The sequence below is a fragment of the Trichosurus vulpecula genome, chromosome 3 (assembly GCF_011100635.1).
Source record: "Trichosurus vulpecula isolate mTriVul1 chromosome 3, mTriVul1.pri, whole genome shotgun sequence".
NCBI lineage: Eukaryota > Metazoa > Chordata > Mammalia > Diprotodontia > Phalangeridae > Trichosurus > Trichosurus vulpecula.
Window position 1 is genome coordinate 389,492,173 of NC_050575.1, and position 15,288 is coordinate 389,507,460.

Sequence of the window (15,288 nt, forward strand, 5' to 3'; positions counted from 1 at the left end):
GTTGCTCACCTCCAAAGGCATGACCACCCCAGGCTACCCTGGCTCCTCTGGGTCCTGGAGGCTAAGGAGGGGAGGGCATCTTCCTGCCAGAGAAGGAGGGCTCACAAGAGTGAGAAACCTTGTGACAAAGGAAGTGGCCTCCAGAGATGGCCAGAGGGCTTTCCTAGGTCTTTAGGAGATCCTGATTCTAGTCTTGCTTCTGCTACTGACTTATTATGTCTTTAAGCAAGACATTCATTCATCTTCCCGAGCCTCAGTCTCTGCACCTATAAATGGGGTAATAATCCCTGCCCCATTACCCCAGAGATTCACAGGATTATAGACTCAGTCTTAGAGGTCATCCATTCCAGGGGTTCTTAGAACCACAGATTTCAGGAGCGTCTGTGAACTTGAATGGGAAATGATGTGCATCTTTATTTATAGTCAACTTTGTTTTCCTTGGTAATCTTCTGTATTTGATTTTATGCATTTAAAGATACTATTCCAAGAAGGAATCTCTAGGTTTCACCAAATTGCCGAGAGGGTCCGTGATTGAAAAGAGGCCAAGAACCCCTGAGTTAGGCTAACCCACTCATTCTATTTATTTATTTGCTTATTCATTTTTTAAGTGACTTGCCCAAGGTCACACGGCTAGTAAATGTCCGAGGCCACATTTGAATTCATCTCCTCCTGACTTCGGGCCTGTGCTCTATCCACTGGCCACTCAGCTGCCCTAGACCACTCATTTTAAAAGCAGAAGAAACGAGGCCAAGAGGTTAGATGATGCACCTCAGGACAGCCAGGGAGGGCTTTAGAGTTGGCATTCAAAGCCAGGAGGCTTTAATACAGGGAGAAAAGGGAAGGTGCGTGGCAAGTTAACAGGGTACAAATGTCAAGGGGAATGGTTATGATACCAATGGCCTCTGGCTCCGAGGACTCCTGGCTCTTCTTCTTCTTCCTTCTAAATCGAAGGCTGAGTCGTCTTGTGTCCTTGGTTCCTTTAGTCTGAGCTGGGGCCTCGTCCTGGCCTCCATCCTCAACCCGGATTTCATCTTCAGCCTGGACTCCGTCCTGAGCCTCCAGCTGGTCCTGGGCCCCTGTTCCCACCTCATCCTGAGTCACTGGCTCTGGCTCGGCCTCCTCTTCCAACGCTGGCTTCTCTTGGTCCTCGGCTTGGTCCTGCTCCTTGGTAAATGTGTCCCCTTCATGGTCCCACAGACCATAGCACTGAGGAGGGAGTGGAGAGGGCCGCAGTGAGCCTTTGGCATCTCTTTGGACGATGCGTAAGGTAGCTAAGTAAAGTTCCCAGAGACTGTGCCAGGGCCCTAGAGCCAACCCCTGACCTGTATACTTTATGTTCTGGACCTGGGCCCATAAGCTGACCAGATGGGTCAAGGCCTGTCTAACCCATGAGCACAGCAACCTCTGACCTCAAGACTCTTCTCAAAGTAGGGGTGAAGGGGAAATTGAGATGGAGCATCCTGCATGCCTGCCTCTTCCCCCAGCACCAGGGCTCACCAGCAGCAGGGACCGGTGGAAGAAAAGGGCCAGGAGCTGGACCAGGTCATACTTGATATAGCTGTCTGTCTTCTCCAGGCCCAAAATTCTGGGTGCAAAGTAGGGCTTGTTCTCATAGCGCCGCAGCACCGAGGAGCTGTTCCAGGGGAAGAAGCCAAACTGGAACAGATACTTGATCACCACCATCACCTGCCCAGGAGAGGAGAGGGAGCTCCAGGCACCACAGCCACCACCACCAACATGCTGCCCCTGTCCTGTTGGCCCCCAGCTGCCCCTGCCGAGCCACCTGCCAGGGACTGGCTCCTCCCCACCCCCACACAGTCCCAGCTGACTCAGCTCCCCCATCTGCACCATGAGAGATGTGGACTAACTGGCCTGTCTAAGGGCCTCTCTGACCTTTAGTGTTCTAAGGGCCCTCCCAGCTCTGACATTCTGTGTTCTAAGGCCCTCCCAGCTCTGACATTCTGTGTTCTAAGGCCCTCCCAGCTCTGACATTCTGTGTTCTAAGGCCCTCCCAGCTCTGACATTCTGTGTTCTAAGGCCCCTCCCAGCTCTGACATTGTGTGTTCTAAGGCCCCTCCCAGCTCTGACATTCTGTGTTCTAAGGCCCTCCCAGCTCTGACATTCTGTGTTCTAAGGCCCTCCCAGCTCTGACATTCTGTGTTCTAAGGCCCTCCCAGCTCTGACATTCTGTGTTCTAAGGCCCCTCCCAGCTCTGACATTGTGTGTTCTAAGGCCCCTCCCAGCTCTGACATTCTGTGTTCTAAGGCCCTCCCAGCTCTGACATTCTGTGTTCTAAGGCCCTCTCAGCTCTGACATTCTGTGTTCTAAAGGCCCTCCCAGCTCTGACATTCTGTGTTCTAAGGCCCCTCCCAGCTCTGACATTCTGTGTTCTAAGGCCCTCTCAGCTCTGACATTCTGTGTTCTAGGGGCCCTCCCAGCTCTGACATTGTGTTCTAAGGGCCCTCCCAGCTCTAACACTCTTGGGCTCTCCACCCTAAGGGCAGCCCCGCCCACCTCCGTGAAGATGATGGCTGTCATCCAGAAGCGCTTGCTGGGCCGGGGGATGGACAGCATGGCCCAGAGGAAGACGAGGACGGGCAGCACCAGGGAGGCAGCGGAAGCTGTGACCATGTTGTTGAGGATGATGATAAAGTAGCATACGAGCTCTGAATGGGCGGCCACAAAGAGGTAGAGAGCCTGCAGCAACCTCAGGATCCGGCCCTGGCTCTCATAAAAGTGCTCCGAGGCCTCCAGCTCCTCAAACCTGAATCGCCTGAGGGAGGAGGAGGTGGGGAAGACGGGCCCCCAGTCCCTCAGCCCAGCCGCAGTCACCCAGGGCGAGAGGGCCGGCAGGGCTGGACCCCAAGCGCCTTCACCGTCCCCCTGACTCAGCCTTCCTTCTGGACACACTGGCCTGGAGCTCTTCCTCCCTCTGATGTTTTCCCAGGAATTCTCTCAGCTTAAATTATGGATTATCATGATCTAATATGGTATGAAGGGATTTGCAAAAGCTCTAGAGTCAGAGGTCCAGAGTTCAAATCCTACTTAATCTCTGACGGGGTTGGACCACAGGGCTTCTGAGGTCCCTTCTAACTCTTGTATGGTCCGCGAGAGACAGGCAGGCCAGCCCTCGAGAGAGGGGCCAGCAAGTGAGAGAAGGCTTAGGCTTGTCCTGTTTCTCCCCAGAAAGTAGGCAGATTCCACCTAGATAAGGAAAAAACTTCTCCACAAGGATAGCTGCCCCTAAGCAGGCTGGGCACCCTCAGGGGGAAGCGAGTCCTTCAGTGAGAGGTTGGGTGACCAATGGTCAGCTCCACAGTAGAGAGGACTCCTTTTAGGTGGTTTAGGTGGGCCTCCAAGGGTCTCCATGTTTGGGATTGTGAAAGGAGGACAGGGTGGGGCAGGGGGGAGGTACCTGTTGAGGAGCAGCTCGCTCGCTGTCCTTTTCCAGATACTGGGGTGCGCCAGGAGCTCTTGGGAGCCCCGCATCGAGTCTCTATCTTGAGAAGCCTCGATTCCCCCAAGGAGCTCCTCGCTGTTGCTCTGAGTGTTGTAGCCTGTGGTCAGGGGGCTCGTGGCCCCTGTGTATTCAGTCGCACTGCTGAGCATCTCCTCTGCCCCACGCCCACTGTGAGGCAGGGGAGACAGACACCGTCAGAGGGGGAGCAATGGGGAGGGTCTTCTAGGCCTTCATCCTATCACATGTACAACCCCAAGGGACTTTGGGAAAGGGTCATGAGGCCAGGGAGAATGTTGGGCTTGGCCCAATGCCCGTTGATGGTTGAGGGGAGAATGCTGGGCTCGCCCCAATACCCATTGGTGGTTGGGGGCAGGTGTTAGGGTGGGAATTGGGGGACATGGTCACTGTTTGGTGGGGATCGATGTGGTGACAATAGCAGTTTTGAGGAATCGGAAGTACAAGAAGGGGTGTGTATGTGCAGAGGGGCAGGAATCAGTCTAAGAAACCCTCTCCACCTGGGTAACCCATTCCCCTCCTTCCCACCCAAGATCCCCCCTATGCACCTGCCTTGAAGCCAGGCTGCTCTGGAACTCTCTGCTGAAGGGGCTCTGCGGCCCAAGCTCTTCTTCCTCCTCCTTCAGGTACAACCCATCCAGCACGCCCCCTTGGATGTCACCGCCCTGTGGGGGAAGGCTCTGGGCGGTCAAGCCGGGCAGCAGTGACCCCTTAGGGCCAAGTCTGTGGCTCCTCTCCCTTTCTCAGCCTACCCCCTCTGCTCAGTTGAAACAGCTCAGGGCTGGCCTGTGCTTTCCTTCATTCATTCAACAAACATTTATTTAGCATCTACTAAGAGCTAGGTGCTGGGGATACAAGGAAGAAAAACAACACAGCTCCTGCCCTTAGAGAGCTTACCTAGCATGGGGCATGCACACAAATGGGAATGAGAAACAAGGTAGGATCAATGCTGAGATCCAGGCAAATTGCTCTAGTAATTTGGAAAGGAGAAATCAGCCCATGATTTGGGCTTCCAAGCAGGAGCAAGAGCAGGGCCAAATAAAAAAGGAGTGTATTCCAGGCATGGGTGGGGGCCTGTGCAAATGCTCGAAGGTGGGAGATGGCAAGTACAGTTTGCTAGGACAGAGAAGTAAAGTGAAATAAGCCTGAGGGTCTGTGCGTGTGCGTGTGTGTGTGTGTGTGTGTGTGTGTGTGTGTGTGTGTGTGAGATAGAAATGTGACAGATGGATATATATGATAGATATGGTAGGTAAGTAGATAGGCTAGATAGATATAGAGATAGATAGAGAGATGGATGGATGGATGGACGGATGGACAGACAGAGATGGATAAATATAGATTAGATGGTGAATGGCTGGATGATTATGGAGGTCTCTGAATGCATTAGAACGATTATTTGATAGCTGGTTATTTGATTGAAGGGTCAGAAAACAAGAAGACCGGAAGGGAGATTTTTGAAATAGTTTAGGCTAGAGATGAGGAACGTAGATTTAGTACTGGAAGGGACATCAAAGGTCCCTTCCAACCCTCTAATGTTACAAATGAGGAAACTGAAGCCTACAAAGGTTATGTGACCTGTCCAAAGTTACACGGACAGTAGGTTTTGAACCCAGAGTCTGTGACTGCAAAGCCAGTGGCTCCAGGAGCAAGTCCACAGTGCTCCGTTTGGCATTCGATGCCCTTCCTAGCCTAGCCCCCTCCCACCTTTTCAGTCTTCTTACATCTTACTCCCCAACATGTCCATCTCTCAGCTCTGGGCATTTTCTCCAGCTGTCCCGCATGCCTGGAACATTCTCCCTCCTCCACTCCGACTACCAACTTTGCTGACTTCTTTTAAGTCTCAACTAAAATTTCACCTTCTACAGGAAGTCTTCCCCAACCCCTCTTAATTCCAGTTAATCCTTCCCTGTTAATTATTTCCCATTTATCCTGTATATAGCTTGCTTTGTATATATTTGTTTGCATGTTGTCTCATTAGACTGTAAGCTGGGCAGGGACTATCTTTTGCCTTGTTTGTTTTTTTTTTTGTATTTTTTTTTTGTATCTTCAGAGCTTAGCACAGTGCCTGGTACAAAATAATTAAGTAGGTCCTTAGTAAATGTTGATTGATTGATTACTGTGGCACCACACTTTCCTAAGGGCCTACTGTGCCAAGGGACCATTGGGGCCACTAAAAGAGTATTATTAAGAGGTAGGGAGGCTTATAGGGTAGAACAGGCCAGCTCTGACAGTGGACTCTCTCAGCCATTGTCAAGGGCCCATGGCCACGGCAACCGGAGGCCCAGGCCCTTCTACTCCAACCCCCCAACAAAATCCTCTGTCTGCTACAGCAAGGCTGGTCTCTTCACTATCCCCTGAATAGACCACATTCACTCTTTTCCCGTGCCTCTGTTCATGTCCCTGCTGGTTCTGCTTGCAAGATTCCCTTTGCACCCCATCCTTCAAGGCTCAGCTCAAGCCCACCTCTCCCAGAAAACCTCCCTGACTACTCCAGGCCAGAGCGTTCAATGTTGCCCTCCTCTGCACTACTCCCACGCAGTTTGTATGAAGACGCTCCCATTTGGTTGCTCTTACTGTTTCATTCATGGAGCAAGGAAGGGAGAGAGGGTGCTGGTCTTCTTTCCAATAGATTATGAATTCCTATAGAGACCAAATCTACTATTCTCCTCTGTGCCCAACGCAGGCCTAGAATGATGCTGGACACAGTGGGAAGCTCAGCAGGGGCCACCACCAATGGGGGCTCCTGACAGCGGGAAGCTCAGCAGGGGCCACCACCGATGGGGGCTCCTGACAGCGGGAAGCTCAGCAGGGGCCACCACCGATGGGGGCTCCTGACAGCGGGAAGCTCAGCAGGGGCCACCACCGATGGGGGCTCCTGACAGTGGGAACCTCAGTAGGGGCCACCACTGATGGGGGCTCCTGACATCAGGAAGCTCATCAGGGACCACCACAGATGGGGCTCCAGCCAGTGGGAAGCTCAGCAGGGGCCATGAGGGATCCTGGCATCTTCCTGCTTGATTAATTGTAAATTCCATGAGGGCAGGGATCATGTCTTACTTATCATCAGCTGTCCCCCTGGGTCTAGCCTAGGGCCTTGAACAGAATACTCTTTGCTAACAGGTGGTTGTTGGATGTAATGAAGTGAGATTGTCTAAGAAAGATGGAGGAGGAGAAGGTTGTATGTTACCTGCCCAAGCCAGGTGAGCAATGCCTAGGGATGGCTGCCCCTTCCTGGCCCACCCACCACCTCCCCCCATTCCCTTCTCTTGTGAGCACCTTGAGCAGCTCCTGAGTGAGGACATAGCGTTCAGCCTGCAGCACGGTGGATATGTTGGCGTGGTGCCGGGTGAAGGTATTGAGCCACTGGGTCAGCCCATCCACCCCTGCCTGGCCCAGCACCCACAGGAAGTGCAGGATATTCAGAAGGCGCTGCATCACATTGTTCCTGCCTGTGATAGAGGGAGCAGGAGGGCTGAGCTGTGGGAGAAAGGAGCAGCCCCCTCCAACCCCCTACCTCGCCCAATCCTAGAAGTTGGCGGGGGGCAAGGGAAGGAGATGCTCACACAGCATAGGGTCCTAGAACCAGAGAGGGAAGGTCATCTAGTTCAACCCCCTCATTTAACAGATGGGGAAACTGAGGCCCAGAGAAGTTAAATGACGAAACTTAGGTGATAAATCTCGTAGGCAGGATTTGATCCCAGGTCCTCTGCCTCCAGAGTCAATGCTCTTCTTAAGATCCAATCCCAAGTGGCCCCATCTCTCCTTCCCAGATGGTCCCTGGGTCAGATCTAGCTGGGAGATGTCTCACTTCTATGTTTGAGGTCTGACCTAGAGTGGAGAGCTCTGGAGGTGCAGGTGGCAATGAACCAGGTCACAGACTGGTCTGGGGGTGACTCACCTTTGCTCATAAGGATGGAGGAAATTGCTCGTATTCCCACCCTCCAACTTCTCAGTTGAGACTAAATGCTAACTAGGGGGTGGCATGCTCATGTGGGGGTCTGTGTTGAGCACCTAAGGTGGAACAGTGATACTTATGGTCTGGCTGCAGGCACCCAGGGGCCAGGCATCTGCTCTTCAGGGGGCAGAGGGTGTAGGTCAATGTCTGTAAACTACCACTAAGCTGGGGTGGCCTAGCCACTTTCACTGCCCACCTGATAAACAGACACCTGTCCTGAGACCTCATAGAACCCACCAAGGAAGCAGGGCTTCCTCTTCTCTCACTTACCTGGCACCTCTTCTTCCTGGGTTCCTGGCAGCTCGGACTCTGGGTGGACATATGGACAGAGAAGCAGGTCAATTCAAGTCACTCAAGTTTTCCTAAGTGCTTCCTTTGTATCCAACACAGGGAGCCAGCACTAACCCCACACACCCACCCACTCACCCACATACACACACCCCCATAGACAGTGTTGGACCTGCCCATTCCATGTAGGCCAATCCCACATCCCAGGGTGGGCCAGGCAGAGACAGTGGCAGAGTTGGCTGGGAGCTCCTCCTCAGAGAAAAGAAGGGGATGGGAAGGGGGAGCAGCTTGGCCAAGGGTAGAAAAGGCCCTTAGCTCCCATCTAGCGCTTAATCCCCCAGACCAGCATCCTTCCAGGACAGCGATGGATGACACTTTCCTCCCCTTCCCTGTCCCCACTGCCTCTCTTACCTTCCAGCTGCCTAGCTGAGGGGGTTTCCCCAGCCTCTTGGAGCTGCTGCTCCTGTCGCCGTCTTCTCAAGACAGTCTGAGGATTGGTCACCCATGCCTGATATGCCAGCTGTGCCCAAGGGAAAAATGTGAGGGTGATTTGGACCCACATATAGGTGGGGTTTGAGCAAACTGCCTGCCTTGGATGGGGCTCATTCATAAAGACCACTAGGACCCTAGGTATAAAGCTAGAAGAGATCTTTAGAGACCATGTGGCCTGACCTCTTCTTTTTACAGATTAAAAAAACTGAGACCCAAAGAGGTCGCTTAAGGTTGCATAGGAAGCCAGAATTTGAACCTAGGTCAGTTAGTCAATAAACATTTATTAAGCGCCTATTATGTGCCAGGCACTGAGGATATCAAAAGAGGCAAAAGACAATCCTTGCCCTCAAGGAGCTTCCAATCTAATGAGACAAGCTATATACAGGACAAAGAGGAAATGATTAAAAGAGAAAAACCACTCGAATTCAGAGGGTTTAGGGAAGGCTTCCTGTACAAGGTCTTCTAATGACACATCCAGCACTTAAGGCAATATGGGATACAATTGATAAATGGTCAAAGGATATGAACAGGAAGAAATACAACAGTCATATAAAAAATGCTCCTAATTACTAATAATCAGAGAAATGCAAATTATAGCAACCTCATACCTATCAAACTGGCAAAGATAACCAAAAAGGAAAGTGACAAATGCTGGAGGGGCTGGGGAAAAACAGGCATGTTGGTAGTGCTGTGAGTTGGTTCAGTCATTCGGGAAAGCAATTTGGTACTATACCAAAAGACTTATTAAACTGGGCAAAGCAAAACCATTGCTACATCTATACAGCCAAAGAGATCAAAGAGAAAGGAAAAGGACCCACAAATATAAAAATAATGATGGTATCTCTTTTTGTGGTGGTAAAGAACTAGAAACTGAAGGGAAGCCCATCAATTGGGGAATGGTTGAACAAGTTACGGTATTTCAATATTATTATTAACATATATTAATATATAACATATTACAGTATACTATTGTGCTGTAAGAAATAGTGAAAGGTTTGGGTTCAGAGAAACCCAGAAAGACTTGTCTGAAAGGCAATATGGAATCTTGGAAAGAGCCCTGGAGGAGGACCCAAAAGACCTGAATTCCAGTCCCAACTCTGTCATGAACTCTAAGGATGATCTTGGATAAGTGATTACCTTTTTCTGGGCTTTAATTTCTTCCTCTATAAATGAAGGTGTTAGATTACAAGTCACCCCAAATTCAGCTACATCTCTAAGGTGCCTCTCTGGCTCTCATGATCTAAAGGTCAGATGAGGACCGGGAATTTGGTGCTAGTGATTCAGGATGGAGGCGGAAAGGGGAGGCAGAGCTATCAACACGATCGGGACAGGGTACTCTGAGATTGAGGGATTTCATTTTCCCAGGGCTCCTCTAGACTGAGTACGAGAAGGAGGCCTTAACTCACGATGGAAAATGCCATCCACATCCAGAGAAAGAACTATGGAGTCTGAATGCAGAGTGAAGCAGGCTATTCTGTTTTTGTTTCTGTTTTGTTTTTCTTTCTCATGGTTTCTCCCATTTGTTCCTATTCTTCTATCCTAATTTAAATTCTTCTGTATAATATGAAAATATGTTTAATAGGAATGTATATGTAGAGCTTATATCAGATTGCATGCCATCTTGGGGAGGAAGGGGAAGAAAATTTAAAACTTATGGAAGTGAGTGTTGAAAACTAAAAATAAATAAATCAACTTAAAAAAAAAGAGGCCTTAAAGGCTGCTCTGCCTTCTCTGTCTACACCAGGGGCTTGAGACATCTCTGTTTGATTCTTACCATTTCAGCCCTCACCCCCAACCTCTCCTTCCTAGAATATTTTACTATCTGTCTGTACCACCCTATAAGAGGCAGCCAGAGAATTCTGACTCTCCCGTGGTATGCATCTGTGATTTGCTTGGAAGTTCTCATCACAGCAGAGATTTAGTTGGAAAGGACTTTAGAGTTAATTCAGGAAATCCAACCCCCTTGTTTGGGGGTTTTTGACTTCACCATCCCTCCCCCCCGACCCTCCCCCTACCTTTCAGATTCCCTCTGTCTATGTTTTCCCTCATTAGATTTGAAGCTCCTTGAGGGCAGGGACTATCCATCTTTTTTATATTTGTATCCCCAGTGCTTAGCACAGTGCCTGATGCCTAACAGGTGCTTAATAAATGTTTATTGGTGGATTGTGAGGGAAGGGTCCACATCTCTCATACTTCTCCCTCTCTCCCATGGGCCCAGCACTGAGTGATGCAGGCACTCCATAAATGCTTGTTGAATGGGTATTGGCATAGGGGGCTGGCACAGAGGTGCAGGGTTGTTTTTTTTTTAATTTTTCAGTTCACAAGCTTTTATTTTCTCTCTCCCCAGCAAAACAAAACAAAAAACAAAGAAAAACAAAACCCTTGTAACCAATATGTGTAATGGGAAGGGGCTTATTCAAGAGAGAACCAGCCCCTGTCAGTGGGTGCTCTAGGTAAGTCCTGGGAAAGCAGGATAAACTCCCTCAGTATTATCAGAGATGGGTTTGGGATAGGAGGTAGGAGCTGATATCAAAGCTTTGGAGTGAGACACCCCTGCCAGCCCCCAGCTCTTCCTCTCTGTTCTTTCCCCATGACTGACCTGGAAGGCACTCTGTGGTGAAGGCCTGGAGTCCTCGGGCAGCACCTCCTCCTCTTCCTCACTGTCAGACTCAAACAGGTAGTACTCCCCAGAGTGGATCACTGTGGGGGAGGGGGACAAGGGATCCAGTCCTGGTCTGGCCCAGGGCTAGGATCCTAGGATCACCTTCTCCTAGCTCCTTCCCTCCCTGTCTGGCCCCTGCCCAACTCTCCTGGCTTAGAGCAGAGCTGTAGGTAGGTAGGAAGAGCTGAAAGGGTCAACTTTTAAGAGTCAACTTGGATCCATTCCACAAAGGGAGGGAAGCTGTGGGCAGTTACGATGATGCCCCTTCTAACAGCCTTCTAGATGTATGACTCTGGACAAGTCACTTTCCTTCCTCATCAGCAAAACAGGAATGAGGACAGATGTTGTAGCCATCCTGAAGGGGCACTGTGAGGACCAAGTGGGATAACCTGTGGAAGGCTACTTGCAAACCTTAAACATCTATAAAAGATGGGAGCGATGAGTAAGAGAGTAGTCTTATTATCATATTATTTCTACTCGTTTCTCAAGGGTGCTGAACCTGCCTCCCTGAGAAAAGGTAAAAGGAGCAAATGAGGCCCCCTGCTGGACGCTCTCTGAGGGTTCACGATGAGGAAGGGCTAGAGGAGCTGATAGTACTATAAACGCTGGACTTCTGGGCCTGGGAAACTCCAGGGATGAGGATCGCTTCTCTTTATCCTAAGGAGGAATCTGAAGAACGGATGTCGCCCAAGAGAGAATTTGAGAGGAGTTTCTGCTACTCTCTTCTCAATTTTCAAGGCAGCCAGTTCCATCGGGCTGTTTTGATAAGAGGCGAGGGCACCTCTGCTATCTCAACTGCGCCTCATCGTCTGATTTCCCTGTTCTCTGCCCTCTGGCTTCTCAGATGAACCATTGGGTCCAGAGGAGGAGGGATGATGAGAAGCAAGCACATCCGTCATGCACAGCCAAGCAAGGCAGCTGGAGGCAAGGGGAGGCAGCGGCAGCCACGGCAGCATGGGCATTGGCAGCAATTCAGACCAGACAGGGATGGGCACGGGGACAGAGCCAAAGACTGGGACGAGGACAAGGCCAAAGACTGGGACGAGGACAATGACGAGGACAGGGACAAGGTGAGGACCGAAAGAAGGTGGGAGTACTGGGAAGATCTAGTCCCACGCTAAACACAGACTGGAGGATAGAGAAAAGGAGGATGAGAAAGAGGGAGAGAGCCGAGGAGAGAGAACAGAGGAAAGGAAAGAGTGGAGAAGACTTTGAAAAAACTCTCAGGAAAATAGACAGGCTCTTTGGGAAAGAAGAGGGCAAAGGCACAGGGGAAATATAGGTGATATGAAAACAAAAGATATCAGAAATATTTTTAAGAGAGTACGTACAATGCTCAAACCAGAAGGGACCCTCAAGATCATTTTTTTTTATTACACAATTTGAGAGTTGGAAAGGACCTCAGCAACCACCTAATCTAATCCAGTCCTGAAAGGAATTCCCATTTGAACTTACTCGACAAGTAATCACCCAGCCTGTGCCGGGAGACCCATCCTGTATCCAGGCCGCCCATCCCACTTTAGTGCAGTTCTAAGACTTAGGAAGTTTTTCCTGTCATCAAGCCTAAATTGGTATTTTTGCAATTTCTACCAAATACTCCCAGCTCTATGCCCGGCAGCCGGATGATACCAGGCTAATCCCTGGTAGCCTTTCAAATGCTAGAGGCCAACTATCCTGACTCCCCAGGACACTTCTCTTCTCTAAGCTAAATGTGCCCAGTTTCTCCAACCCATCTTCGCATGATGGGTTCTCAAAGCCTTTCACCATTTTGGCTGCCCTCCTCTGGACGCTCTCCACAATGACACAAAACACTCCCACCAACAGCTACTCTTAAGAGTCCAGCCATCTAAATGATATCCAATTACAATCTTCAATCGTGTCTGACTTTTCATGACCCCATTTGGGGTCTTCTTGGCAAAGACACTGGAGTGGTTTGCCATTTCCTTCTCCACTTACAAATCCATCTAATTGTATTCTCCGGTCTATATCTTTCCATTTTCTCTATGAGAATAATTTGGGACACCTTTGTCAAAAGCTCAGCCCACATCTAGGTAAAGTGCATCCACAGCATCCCCCTCACCTAGTTGTTTAATAACGAAGTGAAAAAAGGAATGAGGACAGCCCATCGTGACCATGAATGACTTCATGGAGCCATGCTGGTTTTTGGTCATCACTTTTTCCCTTAGTCCAATCTTCTTGCCTTACATATATGGGGGTGGGGGTGAGATGGGTCCCAGAGAAGGTGGAAAAGAAGAGAGAAAGGGGGAAGAAAAAAAAAGGAGAGAGGATAGAAATAAAAGGGAGAAGGAGAAAGGAAAGATTCAGGGGATATTATGTTAATGGGAGCCCTGCCACCAACGCAGGGAAGACCATGCTGAGTCAGGAGCTCCTAGTTGCAGCGAAAAAGGGGACACCTCCAGGCATCAATCCAGTTAGTATTGCAAGGCTAGGGCCAGACAGCAGGCCTGCTGAGGCCCCAGCCAGGGAGGAGGAAGTTGTACCTGTGGCATGGTCTAACCAGGGCCGCCACCATCGCCTTCTGGGTTGGGAAGAGCTGCTCGGGCCACCTGGCTCTGCAGAATGGGCATGATGAGAGTATGAAATGTGTTGCATGGGGCTGAGGGAAGATTGGTACCAGGAAGACCCTGTATTGTGGACTAGCTACTTGGGTGAGGGAGGGATAGATGAGGGGCAGGGTTAGTCTTGAGCACAGACTAGTGGTGCCCTCCCTGATTCAGATGATGTGTAAGTGGGCATCTGACGCTGAGGGGGTGTGTGTGTGTGTGTGTGTGTGTGTTTGCGCGTGCATGCACTTCTGCCTTGTCACATGGCCCATGTGAGAAGGGCTGTACAACACAGACAAAGACACACAGGGTCAAACAGAAGAACAGGACATTCGGCAAGGTGGGCAGTGCCCAGCGGAACTCTCTTCAGAATTCTCAGCTCGGTGCCTTGTCAGCCCAGGCAGTGAGCATCCCCTTTGCTATCAATTCCCAGTAGGTCCTTGGTCACATCTGTGGTATGATGATTGACATGGCAGATTGGAGATGGCACAGAAGTGGGGTGAGGATTGATTGGGAAGTGCAGTGGTTAGATCTAGTCCCCATCCTCAGGATGGGTGTGCAGTCCTCCAAGGGGCCCCCTCAGCAGGACTGGCTCTTACCTGGATCTTGATCTGGGTCCTCAGGGCATTCACTGGTCCGCCCCAGGCGATGCTTCTCCTGTTTGGCTCGGATCCTTTCCATCCTAGAAGAAGAAAAGGTCAAAATGCCCTCAAAACTATTCCTCTGGTTTAGCTCAATCCAATTCATTCAGCTCATGCTCTACCTTCCCCCCTCCCAAATGGTCAATACCCCTGACCCATTTCAGAGATGGTTATGTAAACCTCTCTCCCTCTATTCAAAACCACTTTGCTCCCCTTGCTGGGACAGCTGCCCCTGGGCTGATGCTCTGGAGCCATCGGCCAGCATCTGCCTCAAAGACTCTATAGCTATTCTGGTCCTAGGGGGAACAGAGAGGACTCACTGTCTTTTCAGCTGCGCCAAGGACTTCTCCTCTGCCTGCTGATGGAAATTGATGCTCTTGAGGATGGAGGCCTTATACAAAGCAAAGCCCCTACAGAGAGAACAAGAAAAAGGCCCAGAAATGTCAGAGGCCCTTCCTCACCTACCCCAGGTCTGTGAGGTAAGGGGCTCCACCATGGTACACTGAGACCACTTCATGTCAGCTGGCCACCTCATCATCTCTGCCACCCTTTAGCCTCCCAGAAACCATACCCCTTTCCCCTCTCCAACCCTTTGCTCAGGCCGTTCCTGGCTCAGAATGCCTTTCACTCCTCCTCTCTGCTTCTCTAAATCCTCACAATGGACCAGAGCTAATCCTACTTCTTTGAGGTAGCCTTCCTGAGACCCTCCAGCCCAAGTTAATCCTCCTGAAGCCCCACTGCCTCACTGCCTTTAAGCAGTATCTAGTTACTAGCATTATTTTGTCTTGGGCCCTACCCTGGCTCCCTCTAGCTCTGATAGATGAGCCTTTGGCCAGGAAGCGGGCCTCCAAGACTGAACCATTGTCACTTCTTGCAATCTCTTCATCATGCCCCTTTGAGGCTGACCTTTGCCCCCTCCTCCTTCCTTTCTAGGTTTCTTTTATGTGCTGTCTTCTCTTATTAGAATAGAACAGGGGAGGGCTGCACTTGAGGACCTAGGGAGCCACATGTGGCCTTGAGGCCATTCCCCACTCTTGGAATAGAAGCTTCTTGAGGACAGAGATGGGTCTTCTTTGCTTGTATTTATATCCTAAGAACTCATCACAGTGCCTGGCTCATAGTAGGTGCTTAATAAATATTCTATCTATCTATCTATCTATCTATTTATCTCTATCTTTCTATGTATGTATGTATGTATGTATCTATCTATC

The 15,288-nt window shown here is 50.2% G+C and overlaps 1 protein-coding gene across 1 annotated transcript in view; it reads right to left on the bottom strand.

The window, feature by feature from the left end:
- PIEZO1 (piezo type mechanosensitive ion channel component 1) overlaps window positions 1-15,288 on the bottom strand; it is a 175,989-nt gene that overhangs the window by 15,294 nt on the left and 145,407 nt on the right. The window contains exons 28-39 of the mRNA XM_036750066.1: window positions 14,398-14,487; window positions 14,036-14,118; window positions 13,374-13,445; window positions 10,810-10,910; window positions 8,130-8,238; window positions 7,701-7,739; window positions 6,752-6,924; window positions 4,028-4,140; window positions 3,416-3,628; window positions 2,515-2,773; window positions 1,498-1,686; window positions 894-1,206 (exon numbers count right to left, since the gene is read on the bottom strand). Of these exons, the coding sequence (XP_036605961.1) occupies window positions 894-1,206; window positions 1,498-1,686; window positions 2,515-2,773; window positions 3,416-3,628; window positions 4,028-4,140; window positions 6,752-6,924; window positions 7,701-7,739; window positions 8,130-8,238; window positions 10,810-10,910; window positions 13,374-13,445; window positions 14,036-14,118; window positions 14,398-14,487 (1,754 nt within the window). The remainder of the gene's footprint in view (window positions 1-893; window positions 1,207-1,497; window positions 1,687-2,514; window positions 2,774-3,415; window positions 3,629-4,027; window positions 4,141-6,751; window positions 6,925-7,700; window positions 7,740-8,129; window positions 8,239-10,809; window positions 10,911-13,373; window positions 13,446-14,035; window positions 14,119-14,397; window positions 14,488-15,288) is intronic.